At 41.6% G+C, this 18,965-nt stretch overlaps 1 protein-coding gene across 3 annotated transcripts; it reads left to right on the forward strand.

Moving 5' to 3' along the window:
• Positions 1-560: 560 nt before the first annotated feature.
• LOC310878648 (uncharacterized protein) lies at positions 561-17,061 on the forward strand. 3 transcript variants are annotated; one of them, XM_083793012.1, is made up of 18 exons: positions 561-632; positions 967-1,113; positions 3,567-4,196; positions 4,566-4,656; positions 4,831-5,215; positions 5,610-6,302; positions 6,339-6,899; positions 7,037-7,117; positions 7,564-7,676; positions 8,205-8,263; positions 8,347-8,436; positions 8,937-8,980; positions 9,137-9,309; positions 10,817-10,887; positions 11,757-11,902; positions 12,329-12,473; positions 12,745-12,891; positions 15,644-17,061. In XM_083793012.1, exons 3-18 carry the CDS (start codon positions 3,702-3,704, stop codon positions 15,920-15,922), a joined length of 3,573 nt encoding a protein of 1,190 aa, XP_083649138.1. In that variant the 5' UTR covers positions 561-632; positions 967-1,113; positions 3,567-3,701; the 3' UTR covers positions 15,923-17,061. The 3 variants fall into 3 exon arrangements, with proteins under 3 accessions (XP_083649138.1, XP_083649136.1, XP_083649137.1); XM_083793010.1 differs by having other exon boundaries at positions 5,610-6,899; positions 15,644-17,060; XM_083793011.1 differs by having other exon boundaries at positions 967-1,098; positions 3,505-4,196; positions 5,610-6,899; positions 15,644-17,060.
• The last annotated feature ends 1,904 nt before the right edge of the window (positions 17,062-18,965 follow it).

The raw sequence follows: 18,965 nt of genomic DNA on the forward strand, positions 1-18,965 counted from the left end.
AGAGAATTGCTTTATGGCAGCTCAAGTCAAATGTGATTGAATGTGTCAGTTTTACCTACTAGCACACTAGTACAATTTACAATGTAGGCATTGATTTAGCAGATGCTCTTAATCCAGAGCGATTTACAGTAAGCAGCAGGTGACACCAGTGAATCTAGCTGGTGATGTCATTATCCTGTCATCTCTGTCAGACTGGGTCCAAGGCTTGTTGGTTTATATAACTTGCATAGTATATATTTAATCTACACACAACACATTACAGCTGCAGGAATGAAGAAAGGCCACTCCCCTGACCTAGAGCGTGTGTGTGTGTGTGTGTGTGTGTGTGTGTGTGTGTGTGTGTGTGTGTGTGTGTGTGTGTGTGTGTGCGTGCGCGTCCCCGTCCCCCCCATGTATGTGCCTTCAAGGCTTGTGGTGGGCGGAGGCCCCAGCCAGGCCTCTCAGGTGTCTCTGAGCTCCTGAGCTGCTGACTGCCAATCACAAAGTCCCATGTCCTCCTTTTTGTTTGCCTCTTGCAGCTTGCCTGTCTACCTCTACCCCTCCTCCCGTCTTTCGGTCTTCCTCAAGCGTGTCCGTGTTGGAAACAGCAAGCGGAGGCGGAAGTCTGATCCCGATCTATCCAGAGAGGAGAGGTAGGACAGTGGAGGAGGAGGACGAGGAGGGGACCACATCAAGTCCGGGGCTTGTGACTTGCATGTATTTAGTTGTGACACCTCAGGCAAAAAGAGTCTAATAATAGATATTTAGTATCTACTGAGACAAGCAGCTCCGAGGGATAACTCTTGTGTGTGTGTGTGTGTGTGTGTGTGTGTGTGTGTGTGTGTGTGTGTGTGTGTGTGTGTGTGTGTGTGTGTGTGTGTGTGTGTGTGTGTGTGTGTGTGTGTGTGTGTGTGTGTGTGTGTGTGTGTGTGTGTGTGTGTGTGTGTGTGTGTGTGTGTGTGTGCATATGCGCGTGTGTCTCTGAAGACCAGCACTATGACAGAGCTACAGTACAACACAAGCCTAGTGCTGAGACTTTCCCTCCCACAAGGCTTGACTCACTTACAGTCTCACACACTGTCTGATTATGATGATGTGTTTTTCAGGAGCCTGGAGAGGGTAAGTCAGACTTCAGTCCTCAAAAGCCTGACTCTTACTTTACTTCTATAACCATGTTGTTCTTTGAAGTTTGGTCATGCTGATCTTTTTTTCCCCATTATGTATATTTAATCTTAATCTTTTGACATTAGGTATCTTTATTTGTTGTTCTATGCGTTCGTCCATGATCCGTATTATCTGGATCTCCTCAGGCCTGTGATTTGATGTGTGGAGAGAATGATGCCTGATTCAGTCTGCCATGCTACATGCAACTACCCAGGCTAGCATGCAACCATACCATACTTGTTTCATTGTCATATTGCTAGTCTGACAAAAGCACCCATTCTAACTACATTAACCCTGGTGTCCCTATTTTGGACATGTTATTATAGGTGAAAAAAATGACGTAAGATCTAACTATAGAGGAATATCTGAACCCTTGTATAAACTTTAAAAAGCTTGCAGAAGATAACATTAGGCACCACTGAAGACTATCTCTAAACCGCTGCTATACCAAAAACAAAATATTTGACAGATACACACTATATACCAGTATATATCTGGTGGTGAGCCTGGTGGTGACCCGCGTGTGCGCAGAACAAGATGACAGCAGGCAGTATCGCACGGCAGGTTCCGAAGTTTATTACACATGTAGAGAATATATTGGACACATGACGTGACCAGAAAATGTGAGACAAGGACAGGAACAGTTTGAATGGAAATAGAACATGCATCTTTGTATCATTGACCACAGTCGTCTGTCTATAGTAGTTGATGTATGTACTAGGTCAAGCAGACAAAGTTCATAATTCATATAATATAACGGAGTCTGAGATCACAAACCTCCCAGAAGCAGAGCATATGAGATACAGATATACATCAACCAGAATACAGAACCCTTTAAGGCGTGAATGAATAAATATACAATCCACAAATCCGCGATTTACAAATGGTGTGCTGTGAGACGAGTCCAGGTGTGTCTTGGGAATGGGATGCTGTGTCAACCGCACATAGCAATATACTGTATACAACTTTATAAAAGGTTATGACTTATTTATTTATTTTACTCATCCCATGGCTTCTGCTGTGTGAAGCAGGGTGACGGTCTGGAAGCTATAGCTCGTCCATTCATTGATGTTGTCAGACTAGGACTTCAGGCCTTGAGATTTTGACCTGTCCATCGATTTGGACCTGTCCATCGTGCCTTGGACACATAAAGTTTGAAAACCACTTGCCTAGATTGAACTACAGTATGACATTAAGAGTTAGTTGCACCTTGACAGGAAGTAAGAAGCAGGCACCCACACAGGAAATGTGGTCAAAGCTGTTCTCGAATGTTGGTTGTGTGACATCAACAAAATAATGAAGATAGACAAAGAGGCCAAGAGAGGGGGGAGGAAAACAACCTGCATGGCACATCATGTGCTAAACTTTTGTGTGTGTGTGTGTGTGTGTGTGTGTGTGTGTGTGTGTGTGTGTGTGTGTGTGTGACAATTTTTATTCTCACTGATGGCTGTCCACATCGCAGAGTCCAGACAGAAACCTAACATTGACTACACGGTTAGCTGATGTCATGTTGTTGCCCTGTGTGTTTAGATGACATCTGTGGGTTTAGATAACTCCATTTAATGTCATAATTACTTTTCTCCAGGTTTTATCCATTACCACAATTTCAGCAGTGTGGTATTAAGATAAGCATTGGACACAGACCGTTAAACCACTTACCAAAAGAAACCCCTCAGCCCCACCCTTTGACTCTTGCTCTGTGTTCTCAATGTTTGCTAGTGTACACTGGCTTTTAGTCTGTGTGTTTCTCTGTCTCTGTCTCTCTCTCTCTCTCTCTCTCTCTCTCTCTCTCTCTCTCTCTTCTTTTTCACCGCTTGCTTGATTTCTGTCTCCAGGAAGTGCAGATTTGCTTTTGTAACGTTTTGGTAAAAGTCATTGCATTATATCCTTCCCGCCACACTTAAATGTCACAAGTGAAAGAATATAGGTACAGTACTCCTTGTGTGAAATTTGATTAAACTGTAAAACTGGTGAGTGAGCATCGGATATACAGTATATTCTCTATTGTTTAACAGTTTCTTACTAAATTGTTTACTTGATGCATTTTTGTGGTTGTTTCTTGTCTTCTTTCTTAATTGTAATTTGCTCTAACTGCTAAATTATTGTGAATACTGTATATTCTATTTGTGTATCTCTTATAGATTAATTCATTCTACAGGTTCTTTCTAACTGTGGCAATGGTACATTGGTAAAAGTATTCACAAAGAACCAGTTTGGCAAAACCACATAGTTTGTTTAGTTATACTCGACCTAACTCAAACACGTGTCTAGTTTTGGACATGGAGGGAAGTGTGGTTTTAGGCTGGGATGTAGATAAATATTTATTTTGGATTTTGATGTGTTTTCCTTTCTTCTTCACAGATCTTTCATTCATTTGGGCTGTATTGGATGTCATGCCACAACTTAGGGGTCGCATGTGATAGCATTTGGATGAAATCGTTAAAAGATGGCCACCCCTCATACAACAGAAAACTATTCTTAACTGTCGGGCATTCACAGCTACACACCCAACCAAAAACCTGACATCCTGACACGAGGGCAGACTGAAGACGAAGCTAATGGAGGAAGACGGCACATTCTCCACGATTCCGTACGATTCAGACAATGGGCATTTTCAAAAAGAATCATGGTCACCGGTGGAACATCCACAGCTGAGTGAGCAAAAGCAAGCCATTGTCTGGGAAGAAGTCGAGATGAACAAGGTGCACAGCAAAGAACAACCCCATGCTCTTTCACCTGCTGAAGGCCTGGATGATCCTGAGGAGGCAGAAAGCCAGTGGGGTCCAATCATTTCACCAGTATACCCCATGACCTGTCCTTCTGTAGCTACGGTGCAATGGGACATGCCTGCCCCCTCTTCTGAGACGCCTTACCCCTCTTCTCAGACTCCTTACCCCACAGTCGACAACAGCTTGGCTGAGCTGGCTACTTCTCTCACAAATTCGCTGTCAATTCACTCTGTGGACATAGACACTGACTTTACCTCAGAGGACACACAGAATGATGATGGGCTAGAGGAACAACAGCCTCTAAACTCAACTGTAGAGCTACAGGTATGTGGAGACAGAGAAAGAAATTTCATTATTTTGTTCTTTTGTCATTGTGTGTGTGTGTGTGTGTGTGTGTGTGTGTGTGTGTGTGTGTGTGTGTGTGTGTGTGTGTGTGTGTGTGTGTGTGTGTGTGTGTGTGTGTGTGTGTGTGTGTGTGTGTGTGTGTGCGAGTGTTTCAGCAGCCTGTCTGAGTGAAAGTAGATCGATGTGCATTTGGACATGCTGTATGTCTAAGTTATTGCAGAGTTGGCGTCGCCAGGTGCATGTATTGGTCAGGCGAGAGCGAGACTCAGATCACAGCTGTTGTCTAATGATGACCTAATGTTAATCACAAGTTCTCTAACACTCCCTCCTGTATGTTGCAATCTGTAGCCATGTGATATGTTAAATACGGAGGAAGAAACAAAACCACAGGAAGACGAAGATCCAGTGTGGACGCTACCAGAATGTGTCGATACTGATGGTAGGTGTAAACTTTATACATTTAAATATATAAATGGAAATTCAGTGCATTGTTCAACTTAAAGTGATGCAAACTTCTACTATGCAAAATCCTCTCTGTTTCACGAATTTGAATGTTTTAATTTGAGTTCTCTTCTTAATTTGATGTCTCACGAGTAATGTCTGCCATTTCCAGATGGGCTTGCAGGAGTCTCACTGGCAGATACAGAGGAAGAGGATGGACAGTCGGTAACAGATGAAGCTGTTGAATCTGCAGAGACATTGCTGATCACAGAGGAGGGGAATGTAGACTCTGCGCCTGGGGTGGAGAGGCAGAATGTGGTCGACTCAAGACTGGAAGAGGAACAGGAAAGGCCTCACATTCTGCTGACTGGGCAGACTGACTTGGAGCAAGAGCCTTGCTCTGCTACAGTAAAGAGTCTCAAGACTGAAGAGCAGCATCTGGGAAGAGTGGAGGCTGAAAATTATAACGGGGAAGATGAGGAGACTGTGGCAAAGATTCCCTGCCATGAAGAGAATGAAGTACCTGTGTCAGTTTTTCTAAATGGTCCATGTGAAAGGTGAGTAATATTTTCATTGATTGACATTTTTATTGACAGAGATGCATATACTTTACATTAACATATAATGTAATTGTACGTAGCTATCAGAATGATAAAGCACACAAAAAAGATTGAGAGGTAATTTCCATTCTGCTCCTTTGAGTGCAAATGTGTGTGTAAACTGAGTGCCACGCACCCCGTGTGTGTTTAATTTAAACTCAACCTAAGCTGTATGAATAACAATGGCAGTATTACCTACCAGTAATGATGGTGACAAGCCTTTATTTAAAAAGGGCAGGTGGGTGGAAGAGGCAAACACGATTGACCTGCACTTACTTGTTGTACCATTGGCTGTTATTAATTTGCGTTGTTATATAAAAAAATAATAGACATATTTCTCACCCATTTTTAGGGAGCCGCTTGGAGATTGCAGCAACCATATTGGACTAATCATAAAGCCTGATCAAGCGATTCATTCGGAAGAGTTTCAGAAGTTGACAGAAGGGTGGTGGTCAGAAAATATTCAAATGCGTGAAAATACAGACGTCACCGATGAGACTGTTGTAGAGCCTCTAGCATGTGAAGTAGTCAATCAGATGTCAAATTCTGAACAGAGAGCAGAGGTCCTTCAACAGCCAGAACTATGGCTCCTCGCGGAAATCTGTCAGGGGGAACCAGAGCAGGATAACCAGGCAGAAAAGCTATATTGTTTAGAACCACCAGAGCAGACAAAACATTGTGAAGAAACAACAGAACATTCTGCAGACTCTGACCCCATGCACCTAGAAAACACTGAACCATCAGAGCAGTTCCAGCCATCAAATTGGCTTGAGTTATTAAACCAAACACAATATTCCAAGGAATACAAATCAACGGAGCCAGAACCTCTTGACCAATCTAGACACACAGAGCAGAGAGAACAGTCAGAAAAGGAAAAGCAGACTGACAAGTCACCACAACCGGAAAAGAAAGAACAGTCGGAACAACTAGAAAAGGAAGAACAGCCACAACAACCAGAAAAGGACAAGCAGACAGAACGGCAACTAGAAAAGGAAGAGTTGACAAAACAGCCACAACAATCAGAAAAGGAAGAGCAGCCAGGAGAGTCGGAACAACCAGAAAAGAGAGGGCTGCCAGAAAGGTCACAACAACCAGAAAAGGAAGAGTCGACAGAAAAGTCACAAAAAACAGAAAAGGAAGAGTCAACAGAAAAGTCACAAAAACCAGAAAAGGAAGGCCAACCAGAACAGTCTAAACAGTCGGAACATATCGCACTGATGCAACACACTGCAGTGACAGGACAGCCAGTGCAGATGGAAGGGTCTGAGCAGAGTGACCCGTTTCTGCAAACGAGTAGCCCATCTCCAACGCCTTCAACACCTACAGGGCTGCAAGCTGAGACCAGACGAACTGGTGAGACGAACCAAGCAGAAAATGAATCTCCTGACACTGAAGTCTTGGAGTATGTTGCCAGGACTGAGTTCACACAGCAAGAGAGGCAGACTGAAAACTCACCTCAGAATATACAGGCAGATTGTAGAAAGGTTGCACCAATGCAGACCGGGGTGTCAAATGGAGGCCCAACTGGAACCGTGGCGAATGACACAGTGGTGGACAGGGAGAAGGCCTGTTGCTTGGCTGAAAGGCTCTACAGGCTGGACAGGATTCAACATAAAGACGTGGTCCGACACTTGGACAAAGAGTAAGGACTTGTTCGTCTTACATCAATTTGTGCAAATTACATCTTTGTGCACCCTTTTACAAAAAAATGTTTTTAACATGGATTTGCATGGGTAATGTATGTAAACGAATCACAGAATGGTATGTTTCTTTATGTAGCAACAACTTCAGTCGAGCAGTGGGAGAGGAATACCTCAAATTCTTTGATTTCACTGGACAGACTCTAGACAACTCCCTGAGGTGAGTATTATGGTTAACCCATTCATATTTGGTGTTTTAAGCATTATGTTATACTTTAGCTGTTGAAAAATTGCAGATTTACAAGCTCAGAGCTTGTAGATCTGCTATTTTTGAATGAAAATGTTTCTCAAATCTTTGAATATACAGTATATTGAGTGAACGTTTTAACTAAAATCTTTGCTACGGGGGGGGGGGGGGGGGGTTCACTGAACTACATATCTTCAGATGGGGGTCGGCGGCCTATTACATATATATTTTGGGGTCCTTGACATGAAATATTGAGCACCAGAAACATGGGTATTTCAGAAAACTGTCATGAAGAGCTTTTTTAATTTCGATGTGACGCCTAAATGGGTTAAGCCATCTAACACACATAATTATTCCCTTGTCTCTTGTGAAGAGATTAAGGAATAACTATTATTTCTTCATGTTCTTATTTGTTTCAGGTCTTTCCTGAAGGTGGTGCTTCTGATTGGGGAAACCCAGGAGAGAGAGAGAGTACTGCAGCATTTCGCCTGCCGCTTCCATCAATGCAACCCTCACTCCTTGTCCGATGCAGGTGAGCTCTGGTCCTGACTAAGGGTGGAAGTTCTATACTAAATTATTGATTTTAAACTAAAGAAACAATCTATTTTTATTTATTTTTAGGTTTCAAAAATTAAAAAAGCTGATCTACAAGGTCACAATCATGGCCACACAGTGAGCTTGTGTGAGCTTGTATATCTGTTAATTTTGTGGTACACCGTTATATGATAAAGTTTAAGATAAGTTTTAAGTGGTTTATCAGTAAAATCAATTTAGTTGATTAAAAACATCATAATTTGTTATATGAAATAATGTATGGGGGAGGAGGCTCTTGATTATTTTCAAGATATATTTTTTTTAGTTGCTTTTTTGCCTTTATTAGGCAGTAGGTAGACAGGAAAGGGGAGAGAGATGGGGGAGGACACACAGCAAAGTTTGTCGGGATTGGGACTCGAACCCACAGCCAATCGCAAAGATAATTGATAGTTGCAGCCATAGTCCTGTTGTGCATTCTTGTTCAGAGATAGTAAATAATACCGTCATGTGGGGCTTTCCCTCTCAGATACGGTGCTGACTCTCACATGTGCCCTGATGCTTCTCAACAGTGACTTGCACGGACAGGTGAGTCTTGAAACATTTATTTCAAAACATTGAGATAATACATGTGTTACATCATGTTGTGCACCTTTTATTTTTGTTTGTAGAATGTGGGGAAGGCCATGTCCACTTCAGACTTTGTGTCCAACTTGAATGGGATGGATGAAGGCCAGAACTTCAGCAAGGAACTACTGAAAGTAACTCCCACACCCTCTTAATGTTTGAGAAATCATTGTGATGTTTTTAATCTGCTCGTTTGAGGATAGTGACGTGTCGCAATGCTATTTTTGAATAGCCGAACAAAAAGAAAAATATGTCTTATGTGGTTAAATGTTTAACCACTTAAAGCCGACTTTATTCACTGGGGTACCCCTGGGGTCTGTACTTGATCCCCTCCCTTTCCCCCTTCTACACTAAGTGCTACTATATCTTGTGCCACGCCTTACCCCTTATCCCTAAATGATTTGTAATTTTTTACTATTTTGAAAAACATTAAAAAATAGTTCAAATAGCCAAGCTCACAACGTGTTGATGTAGTTCTGCTAGTTGAACTATTTTCAAATGTTTTTCAAGATACAACTAGATCTGCTATTCTCACAGAATGTTCGACTGTGTTTGCCGAATGTTCACCTATGCCCAGAATAGTGATTAAGAATGTGGTTATTCATTCAGTCTTTTATCTATCCTCTCCTTTCAGAACCTCTACAGCTCCATTAAGAACGAGCCTTTGGAATGGGCTGTGTAAGTGGAACCACTACTATATGACATGTTTGATTGGAAAGCTCTTGATTTGTTGCTGGGATTGTCCCTATGCTCTTCCTTATGAAATCCTACCTCATTTAACTTAACTTCTCTGCCATGCATGTCATCCTCTCTGTCCTCCCATGCCGTTGGAAGTGATGAGGAGGAACTGAAGAGCTCTATGTTGTTGGAGGACGATGCGAAAGAGGATGCACCGGTACGCTGCAAGAGCAACCCCTTCCAGGATGTACCTCACGACAGCAAAGCCACGGTGTTCAAACAAGGCTTCCTCCAGCGGAAGACCCACGCTGACATCGACGGCAAGCGCAGTGAGTGGTGTCGTAAATACATAATACAATACTCTGACACTAGTTTGCTTCATCACAGTACATTATCAAACAAAGAGTGACACACTCAAACAGATATTTTGTAGCTACCTAGCCACTGTATTTGGCAAGCTTGTAGATCTGCAATTATAGCAAATATTATTATTATTATTATTTTTATAAATAATATTAAAATGTATTTAAAAGGTCCCTTTGAATATAAAAAGAAAAGAAAATGATATGTTTTGCTTATAATGATATACCCAAAATAGGTGTGTCGGCCAAAATCCATACTTTTCCAAACACACTATTAAAACAGGTGGAGCAAGTTGATTGAGATGTTAATTCTATAGTCATGCAGAAAAATGGGACACACCCTTGAATGTGTGGGCGTGTCTGCAATGTGTTTCCAAAACAGCCTGGGCACACTTGAACTTCCATGCGCGGACAGAAGAAGCTGTGTTTTAGGTCATTTCCGAGTTTTTAGACCGCTGGTGGATGGAAATGAAGCTCCACTCACGCGGCAGAATGCCGCTGGGGAAAGCTTTTCAGGGAATCTGGCCGACGCGGCAATCTGCCGCGTGGGTGGAGCTTCATTTCCATCCACCAGCTGTCTAATCAGCCGGAAGAGACCCCAGGAGTCGGCTTCCTTTGGAAGAGACCCCGGGAGTCAGCTTCCTTTGGCCGCGCATGGAATCTTAGATGTGCCCATGCCTATAGAGGGTATGCGCGCTGGCCTGGCACGCGTGACAACATCGTACCTGGAAGTTATGCGGGAACGCCCACTGAGTGGCAAAAAACTACTTTCTGGCCTTGACAGCCCATTCATCCAAACGGAAAAGTCCTGTCTGATTGTATTAAACTCACCAACATTGCATCTGAACGAAAAGCTTGAATTATCCTCTTTCTATCTGCAAGTTTTTGTTTCATGAAAATGTTGCCATGCTATATATAAAAGGATGACTTCGATATTTCAGTGAAAAATGACATTATTGCAGTAGAAAAAAATTATACATTTAGACTTCAATGATTCCATTTGTACACTCTTAAGAGTTAAATGAACATTTACTGTACGTAACTGTACAAAACCCACTCGCTCTTTGGAAGAGAGTGAGGTGGAGTGGCAGCTAATCCTCACATGGTGGGTGGGGCCCTATCTGATACTAAATCGGCACACCTGTGGCGGTATATCTGCCGGCCTACATAGGCCCAGATGGTATCCACAGACAAACATTTGTCTTTGCCTGGTGAAGTGTACTGTGGGAACCCCACCCCACGGCTATGTGCCGAGTTGTGATGCATTATATTAAATCCCCATTACCATCACCACCATGTTTCCGATCACCCGTTAAAGCCTGAATAAATACTGTGAAACTTCAATCGTGTCTGGTCCTCGTGCTCTTAACAGGCATGCTGGTGTAGACAGATAGCCACTAGCCACAGTAGCCAGCAGACTTTGTCTATTTGCCAAAGCTATTTTACAGTAACCATCATTTAACCTTTCTGCCAGCTCCCTGGGGCAAGAGGAGCTGGAAAACCTTCTACGGGGTGATGAGGGGAATGGTCCTCTACTTGCACAAGGTATTTAACAACATATCTCCATACTTGCACAAGGTACTGTTTAACAACAACACATCTCCATTCTGGACCCTTAAGGTATAACTCTCAAGAGTTAGGAATATTTAACAAAATCTGCACTCTATTATCGGACAATACCAATTCTGTCTACATGCTCTATGTGGGTGACTGCCGTGCCCATAGATCCGAAGTCCCGTTAATCCTAACATGCATTAAGGTTGGCGAACATGCATTAAGGTTGGCGAACATGCATTAAGGTTGGCGAACATGCATCTAGTTTGGCGAACATGCATTAAGGTTGGTGAACATGCATTTAGTTTAGCGAACAAGAACATAGGCTATAGCTTGTTGCTTAGCAGAAAAGGAAATAAAAATATATATTTTCGTGAACGGAAATGGCAGCTTCCGTTACTCAGCTCATGGGGGCTATAGGTCCAGACTCTATATAGCATTCGGAGATTGTGGAATAGTTGTATGGCTACGTGAGACTACGTGAGTAGACGCGTCCCTACGCGTCGCATAGAAAAACACATTTTCGACTGTTGCTGCGGGAGGGCACTGAAAATGAATTGCTAGGTGCCTCAGTTTCTTCCCGTGTGAAAACACCTAAAGCCTGTACTTTCCATTAGCTTGGAGACACATTTCCAAACTACCCAGTTCAGCCCACCCCTGAGACCCAGAGCGAGTAGACAGAAATAGTAACATCTATTAGTGAAGAAAACGAATTATATGAAGATATGGTTGAAAATTGGTGACGAGTTTCTTTAGCTTAAACTCGGGATTTCACAGCATACCCCCCCCCCCTGTGTGTGTGTGTGTGTGTGTGTGTGTGTGTGTGTGTGTGTGTGCGCGCGTGTGTGTGTGTGTGTCAGGATGAGTATAAGAAGGAGTACCACAGCACAGAGGACGTGGTGAGCGTGCATCATGCCTTGGCTGAGCAAGCGATCAACTACACCAAGAAACCACATGTCTTCCGTTTGCAGACTGCTGACTGGAGGGTCTTCCTCTTTCAAGCCTCGTAAGTGTCCGCTGGAAGGCGTCTGCATGCTGTGTATTTACACCGGCAATATTGTGACAACAGCGATGATACAGAGTCAATTGATATTAAATGTGTGTGGCTTCCCTGTGGATCTCTGACATGATGTTGATTAAGTCATATCAATGACAAACTTGCCCAAATATGGGGGGATGATGTATGATTGATGATGATAATGGATTGGATCTGAGATTAGGAATTCACAAAATGTGTCAGATATTCACAATGTGAAAAATAGAGTATACATGATATTTGCCGCTGATCTCTTTATTGTTTTTTGCGAGATTAGCCACAGACACACAAACACTATTCTAAATGTCTTTGCCCCTAGAAGCCATGCTATAAAAATGTCACTAAACAGCTAGCGTTGTAGCCAGGGTAAATTTCTTCTTGTCTAATCCTCCACAGGTCCAGAGCAGAGATGAGCTCTTGGATCAACCGTATGAACTTGGTGTCGGCTCTCAACTCCTCACCTCCCTTCCCTGCTGCTGTAGGCTCCCAGAGGAGGTTCTGTAGACCCATCCTACCTGCCTCACAGTCTGCACAAACATTGGTACTTTCTCTTCTTTGTTTGAACCTTTTTGCATTTCTTCATGTCGTACTAAATTGGTAAACATATACGTTATCATCTTGTGTTACAATCTATTCCATCCATTTCAAATTGTCCCTGATCTGAGCAACTTTATTTCTTGCAGGGCTGCTTGACTTTTCATAGATCGTTGACATTCCTTCATGACAATATACTACTTTACTGTAAAACATGAAGTATTCATCATGACTATTAAGGCGTACACGATTCTATGTTGTGTGATATCTTCACTCAGGAGCGTCAGCTGCAGTCTCATGAAGGAATGCTGGAGTCCTTCCACAATGATCTGACATTCCTGCGCCAGAACCTCCCAGAAGGCAGACGGGCCAAAGCCAAAGAACTGGAGGAAAGCCGCGTCAGAGAGGACTACCTGCAGCATGAGGTACTGTTAGGCCTGTCACCATTTTTGAGGGGCGCTAGCCCCTCCTATATTCAGCTATTAGTGTAGATTTCCGTCCTACACAAACATTACATTCACATTGACAATGAAAGGAGAATTTTACATCATAGTGTCTGAGCAAATAGGCATAGTGTCTATTTTACATCATGATGATGTATGATGATAAGAGCGCCCCTCACTTCACACAGGTGTGATTTTTACATACAGGTAATCGCCTAATCGTAATTATTTGAGATAAAACTTAATCATAATAATAATTTCCTTGTAGAAAATAAATAATCATTGTTATATAATATTTTCAAAAGTAGTGGAACTCAACTAGTGTTTTGATGACTTTTCTATTCATATAAAATATAACGTTACTGTGGGCTCGCTGCTACAGCAACTTCTTTTTGGCATCTTAACTACTTCCACATACTTTGTGCTAGAAATGTTCAGCTTTATGCTGTCATCTAGGCTTGTATTTTTTATTTTGTCTTTGCATAAGGAAGGGTCAGATCTCTAGATTCACACAGGTGGTTCCAATAACAACGCATTCAAACCTCTGCCGCTTCCTGTGTGTCAGAGTTGAATAATAATAATAATATCTGGGACTTATATAGCGCTTTTCATGACACTCAAAGACACTTTACATGTGTGGGGGCAGGGGGGGGGGGGCAAGAAAAAGGACAACTTTATTAGAAAAAACAATTAAAAGAGTAAAACCAATAAAACAGTGCATATAACACGTTTAAAAACACATCAGCTTGGAATACCTAACCATCCATCATCACTGGATCAGGGAATTTTCTACTCTACATCACATGGCGGGTTTTCAGCGAGCCCAGTTCTAGTTAAATTATGTAATTTATTTGTCATATCTGCCATGTGCACCTTTCGTTTACAAAGCCTGAAAGTGAAACAGTTTTTTATCAATTATGTTTTATTAATTCATAATGTTCCGCAACAGAAACACGATTAAAGACATAATCGCAATTATTTGAGCGACAATTCATTGTCAAGTAAAATTCCATAATCGTGACAGCCCTATGTACTGTACTATAAGTGTTGTGAGACTGTGTGTACATGTAAATACTGTGGAGGTGGGTGTGTGTTCTCAAGTAAATGTGCATACAATATTATGAATAACAATGTTGTGGAAATAGAGTTGGCCCGCCAGTGTGTATGTACATACATGAGTATGTTGTCTGAAAAGCCACTGACATAACGATGTCAAAACCAAAAATGACACTTTTACTTTGACATGTGGCTTGATATTTCTCCTGGCAATGTTGTGCAATTAAGAGCTGAAACCCCAACTCTTATGTCCTAACACTTCAATTTGCATCTGCCCTTCATGCTCATTTACTATTTACCGTAGATGGAAGTTAAGTTATTTAGATTAATGCCATGTGTGTTGTCTATGTGCTATCCAGTGTAGCATTTGTTTTTCATACACACTGTAATTACTTGGACACTGACTTTGATGTTTGACAAAGATCAATGGCACTTTGCACTTTAAAATCACTCTGAAAAAGAGCATCTGCTAAATGCCTAAATCGCAGAAGGCGTGGCTGAGACTAGATTCACGTTTTGCCCTATAAGTATATAGTATATATATAATAATATATAATACGCCATGCCCATTTCCACTTGAGAAGTCTTCCACGATGATTCGATTGGCTGATCACCCCATAGCGATGATTTGATTGGCTGAGCAAAGTAATATTGACGATAAAAGTGAGGGCAGAAAAGTGACAACGCCAAAAGTGATTGGCCGGAATGATATTTGTGATGATTTGTTTGGCTGAGCACGGAATGTGATGATTATGATGATAAGATTGTTTTTTTAGGACTCCCTCGTGTATGCCTCGTGTATGTCTATGGAAACAGTTGGTCTCGCAACAATTAAAATCATAACATGCTGAATTCTCAAATAAAATTCAAGCCGTTAGTGTCGTTAAACATTTGTAACATATTTGGTTGAATACAAATGTGAGGTTTCGTAGTCGACAACACCAAATCGATAATAACAGTAGTGAATCTAATGATTATAAAACAAATAAAATGTGCCGTAGGCCAATGTGGCCTATGTATTTACGTCTATGGGAGACCACCACCAACCACTGCAGCTGTTCTAGTGGTATTGTATTAACCACTAACCCTGGTGTCCCAAGTTTGGGCATGTTATTAGGCGAAAATCTTCCAAGGTGGAAAGAAAATCTTCCTCAAACTACTAGTAAGCTTTATGCTTGTGAAGTTGTGAGTTGGAGACTGGCTACTTTTTAACCCATTCTGACCTGAGATCAGATTCATACGAGGTTTCCGACTGGACACACACTGGTCTGATGAACCCATTCTGACCTGAGATCAGATTCTAAAAAATGTCAGTCGCTCTTCGATTTTTCTAAAAATAGCAGACCTACAAGCTCGTATCGCGCCACTCGGTGGCGCGATATGAGCTTGTAGATCTGCTATTTTTCAATAGCTAAAGCATGACATGATGCCGACACCAAAATGGGTGCCCGGTCAGAATGGGTTAAATATAAATTTAAATGTTTCGCGGTTAACAATTTACAATTTAGGCATTTAGCAGACTCTCTTAATCCGGAGCGATTTACAGTAAGCAAGAACAAAAAACATGGTAATACATCAAATACATAAACATAGTCATCATGGCATGAATCATATACGTAAGCTAAGAACCAGGCAGACTGGTTACAATAATGTATCCCTTCTCTTGTTCACACTATAGATATGTCGGTATGAGGTCTACATTCGTGTGTTGGAGGCCTGGAAGGGTCTGAATATGGCAGCTGATGCCGTGGTTGGCACCAAAGAACTCACTCTGTTTGACAAAGCCTTGTGTAAAGACTTCATGGGTGATGAGGAGGTAGGACTGAAGAAGTCTCACTCTAGCCCTTCTCTGGACCTGGAGATGGCTCCACCACCTCTGGTCAAAGTCAAACGCAACATCTCTGAGCGACGGACTTACCGCAAGACCATTATTCCTCGGCGTCATAAAATCCTCTAGGAGGTGTTTTACGGCAGTGACATTATGACTGTTATAAGATGACACGTCTTTTGCCCTTGGAAATGATGTTGCTGTACACTGTACAGTATGTACTGTAGACACTTGTGAATATTAGGGCTGGGTAGTGGGTACCGGTACGCTGTACTATCTTTCTTTGAAAATGGATTGAATCAATAAGATGCCAAGTAGCAGCATAACCATGCCATTCAAATGAATCCTGCAGTCAATCTACCTTACCATATGTAAGATATGTATTCTTTTCATATCCACACAACACCTGACGTGATTGACCTTTTATACCGGCATTTCTGGACAGTTCTCTGCAACAAACGTAGCTGCTGTGTATGAATGCTATTACTGTGAGTTTTATTGGGCATTAGTTATTGAACAAAATATAAGTTGAACATTGAAGTGCTTTCTGTCTTTAAGACATTTAAAATACTTTGCTTACAATCTGAATTTCTATTCGGTTATGATGTTTGTTTTGTTAGCTCGACTGTTTACGTTTAAATTGCTTTTGGAATGAATAATTTATTAAGTGTTAAATATTTTTTTGCTGTTTCAGCGATTGGATTGCTACAAACATGAACAGTTCCAGTTACATTGTTTATATTCAAATAAGGTACTAATATGCTATTGTCATAACTTCAACTTCAAAGGTACTATATTCCGATATATCACCGGCATTTTCCAAATGATACCCAGCCCTAGAAATTGTATTTTTATATTGATATTGAATCAGGAGGAGTCATTGAGAGGAGGAGCAATCACCAAACCAACAGAATAGAATCTGACTCAGGAAGTCTAGTGTTATTTCTGTTTCTTAAGAGTCACCTTATATGCATTTTTTGCAGTTTGCACTTTCACAAAAACAAAAAAAGGAAGTCAAAGAATTTAGCTTTAAAGTTGTTGTTTTTCTGTGTTCTGTGACCTAAGCCACACAGTCTTTCTTTGTTTTAATATAATGTCACTGTTGTCTTTGTAACCATTAGCGCTGCAGTGTTTCTCCCAGCACTGTTGTCTAGAGACCATGTTTTTTGTTTGCTTTGACAGATGTCAACCACAAGAGGGCGCTGTAGTACAAAATATGTCTGAAGTGTCAGACAGCCTACTTCTAATCTGGTACATTTGAAATATTCTCAATTTCATTGTTCATTGAAGAATTTTATATAAAATCTTCATTCAGCTTCATTGTATCATTTATTATTTGTATGTTATATTTAATACAATGTATTATATTATGGTATCATTTATGCTACATGCATTTAGAATTAATGTAGGTTAATTCAATTGCTAATATATAGAGTCAAGTATGTACAATAAGAGTTAATCATTCATTTTGTTAATCATTGCCAAAACCACTAGCCACATAAAAAGTAGCATTATTATCTCTACTTTCTTCTCTCTCCAAATAATGCTGGACATTTCTTTCTGTCTGTCTGTCTGTCTGTCTGTCTGTATAAACTGCCACTATGAAACCTAATTATTTCAATGCTTCATTAGTCATGCCCTGGTAGATGTAAAATGCTAAGCCTCAGTGGTTAGATGGTCCAAACCAGGACCACACTCTCTGTGTGTGATCTCTCCCGGTGGCGCACAACGGAATCTGGGCCCCCATTTTGTTCTCTTTCAGCCTGACATGTTGAGCAGTGGTCAGCCTGGGGTGGTTGACAATAAGAACAGGATGTCTGGAATAACACCCCCACCACACACATGCACTCTTCATTCCTCCTCCGTGTCCCTGTCCAGCAGTACAGGCAAGAATGTGATGTAACAATGGGAGCCCACAATGCGGGTAGCACCCCCAGGTCACACCATTCTGTCTGAGTATAGCAGTGTGTCTTCACGGGATCAGGTGCTGAACAAGAGGCCATGCACTCCTTGTGAATTATCCTAACCACTTCAGTCCTGTTCAAACATTAAAAAAGACTAGTCTATTATGAGGCATCGTGATGCGTCGTGAGCTTGTAGATCTGATCATTTTGAAAATATAAATATAAATCTGCCCAAAACAGGGACGCCGGGGTTAAAAATGATTTTCAGCTTCAATCTGTGCCTTTCATGTCCTACCTGGGATTTGAACCCAAATCCCCCGCACGAGTGCCAGGATTTCGTTTTAACAGAGATAATTTGGCAAGGTGAAATATTTCCTTTTGAATTTCATGCAAACTTGTCAGCCTGTAGTGGAATAAATAGTCTCAATAGAAGAGCAGGGAGCCCATGCACCTTCAACCACCAATAATGTGTTCATTATATTGTTTTAACATACTAAAATAATATTGTATTGACTTAAAAAAGTGGTTAACACTAAGAGATGTCATTAGAATATGAGGGGGAAATGTCTTTGATCCTCAAAGTCACAGTAAAAACCATCAACAGGATTTTGCATTGTGGGCATGCAGGCCACCTCTGACTGCTCAGTAGCAGATCAGAAGTGGTGACTGCTGAGGTAATGGGACAATGTTTGTTTTGTTGTGTTCTGAATGGAAGCAGTCTTCATTCATTCATCGGAATAACAACAGCTCATTAAGATAAAGTCAGATTCACCAGATGAAGGGTGACTGATGGGCCACATGACTGACAGGGGCCTTGGGCTATATTAACATCATCTTGTGTGGAGAAGCAGCTAGGTGAGTTGAAAGACATGTTGGCTAAACTAATGTTCTCAGGCCTGTGGTTAAAATGTAGTTGGAGATGGAGACAGCTGGAGATTTTGTCATATTTTGTGTATAATTTGGTCAAATGATGTTCAAGTGACAGAGTGAACAGTGGGGTGCTTGCGTCATAGAAGAGCTCTTGACCAGAGAGCTTTTCTCATGGCCCGTGGACCATGACACTGGTGGTGGCAGCCTTGTTTTGCACACTCTCCTCCTCTTCAAGCACAATGCAGCGGTCGCGCAGCAGCAGGGACTGTGGAGAGGCCTGCATTAGGCTGCAAGGTTCAGAGGGCATCCGTCTGAGGGAATTGGCCTTTTTATTTATTTATTTTTTTCATCCTTGCCACTCCATTCTGGGGGTTGGAGAGCTTTGTGCTCCTCAGTCA

Source organism: Protomyctophum parallelum, assembly GCF_964188405.1.
Source record: "Protomyctophum parallelum genome assembly, chromosome: 21".
Classification (NCBI taxonomy): Eukaryota; Metazoa; Chordata; class Actinopteri; order Myctophiformes; family Myctophidae; genus Protomyctophum; species Protomyctophum parallelum.

Excerpts from the sequence above, each read along its gene's own strand:
- LOC310878648 (XM_083793010.1), top strand. The coding sequence starts at position 3,702 with ATGGAGGAAGACGGCACATTCTCCACGATTCCGTACGATTCAGACAAT. Across the intron at positions 6,900-7,036 it reads GTCCGACACTTGGACAAAGA|CAACAACTTCAGTCGAGCAG; the intron begins GTAAGGACTTGT and ends TTCTTTATGTAG. Across the intron at positions 8,264-8,346 it reads ACAGTGACTTGCACGGACAG|AATGTGGGGAAGGCCATGTC; the intron begins GTGAGTCTTGAA and ends TTTTGTTTGTAG.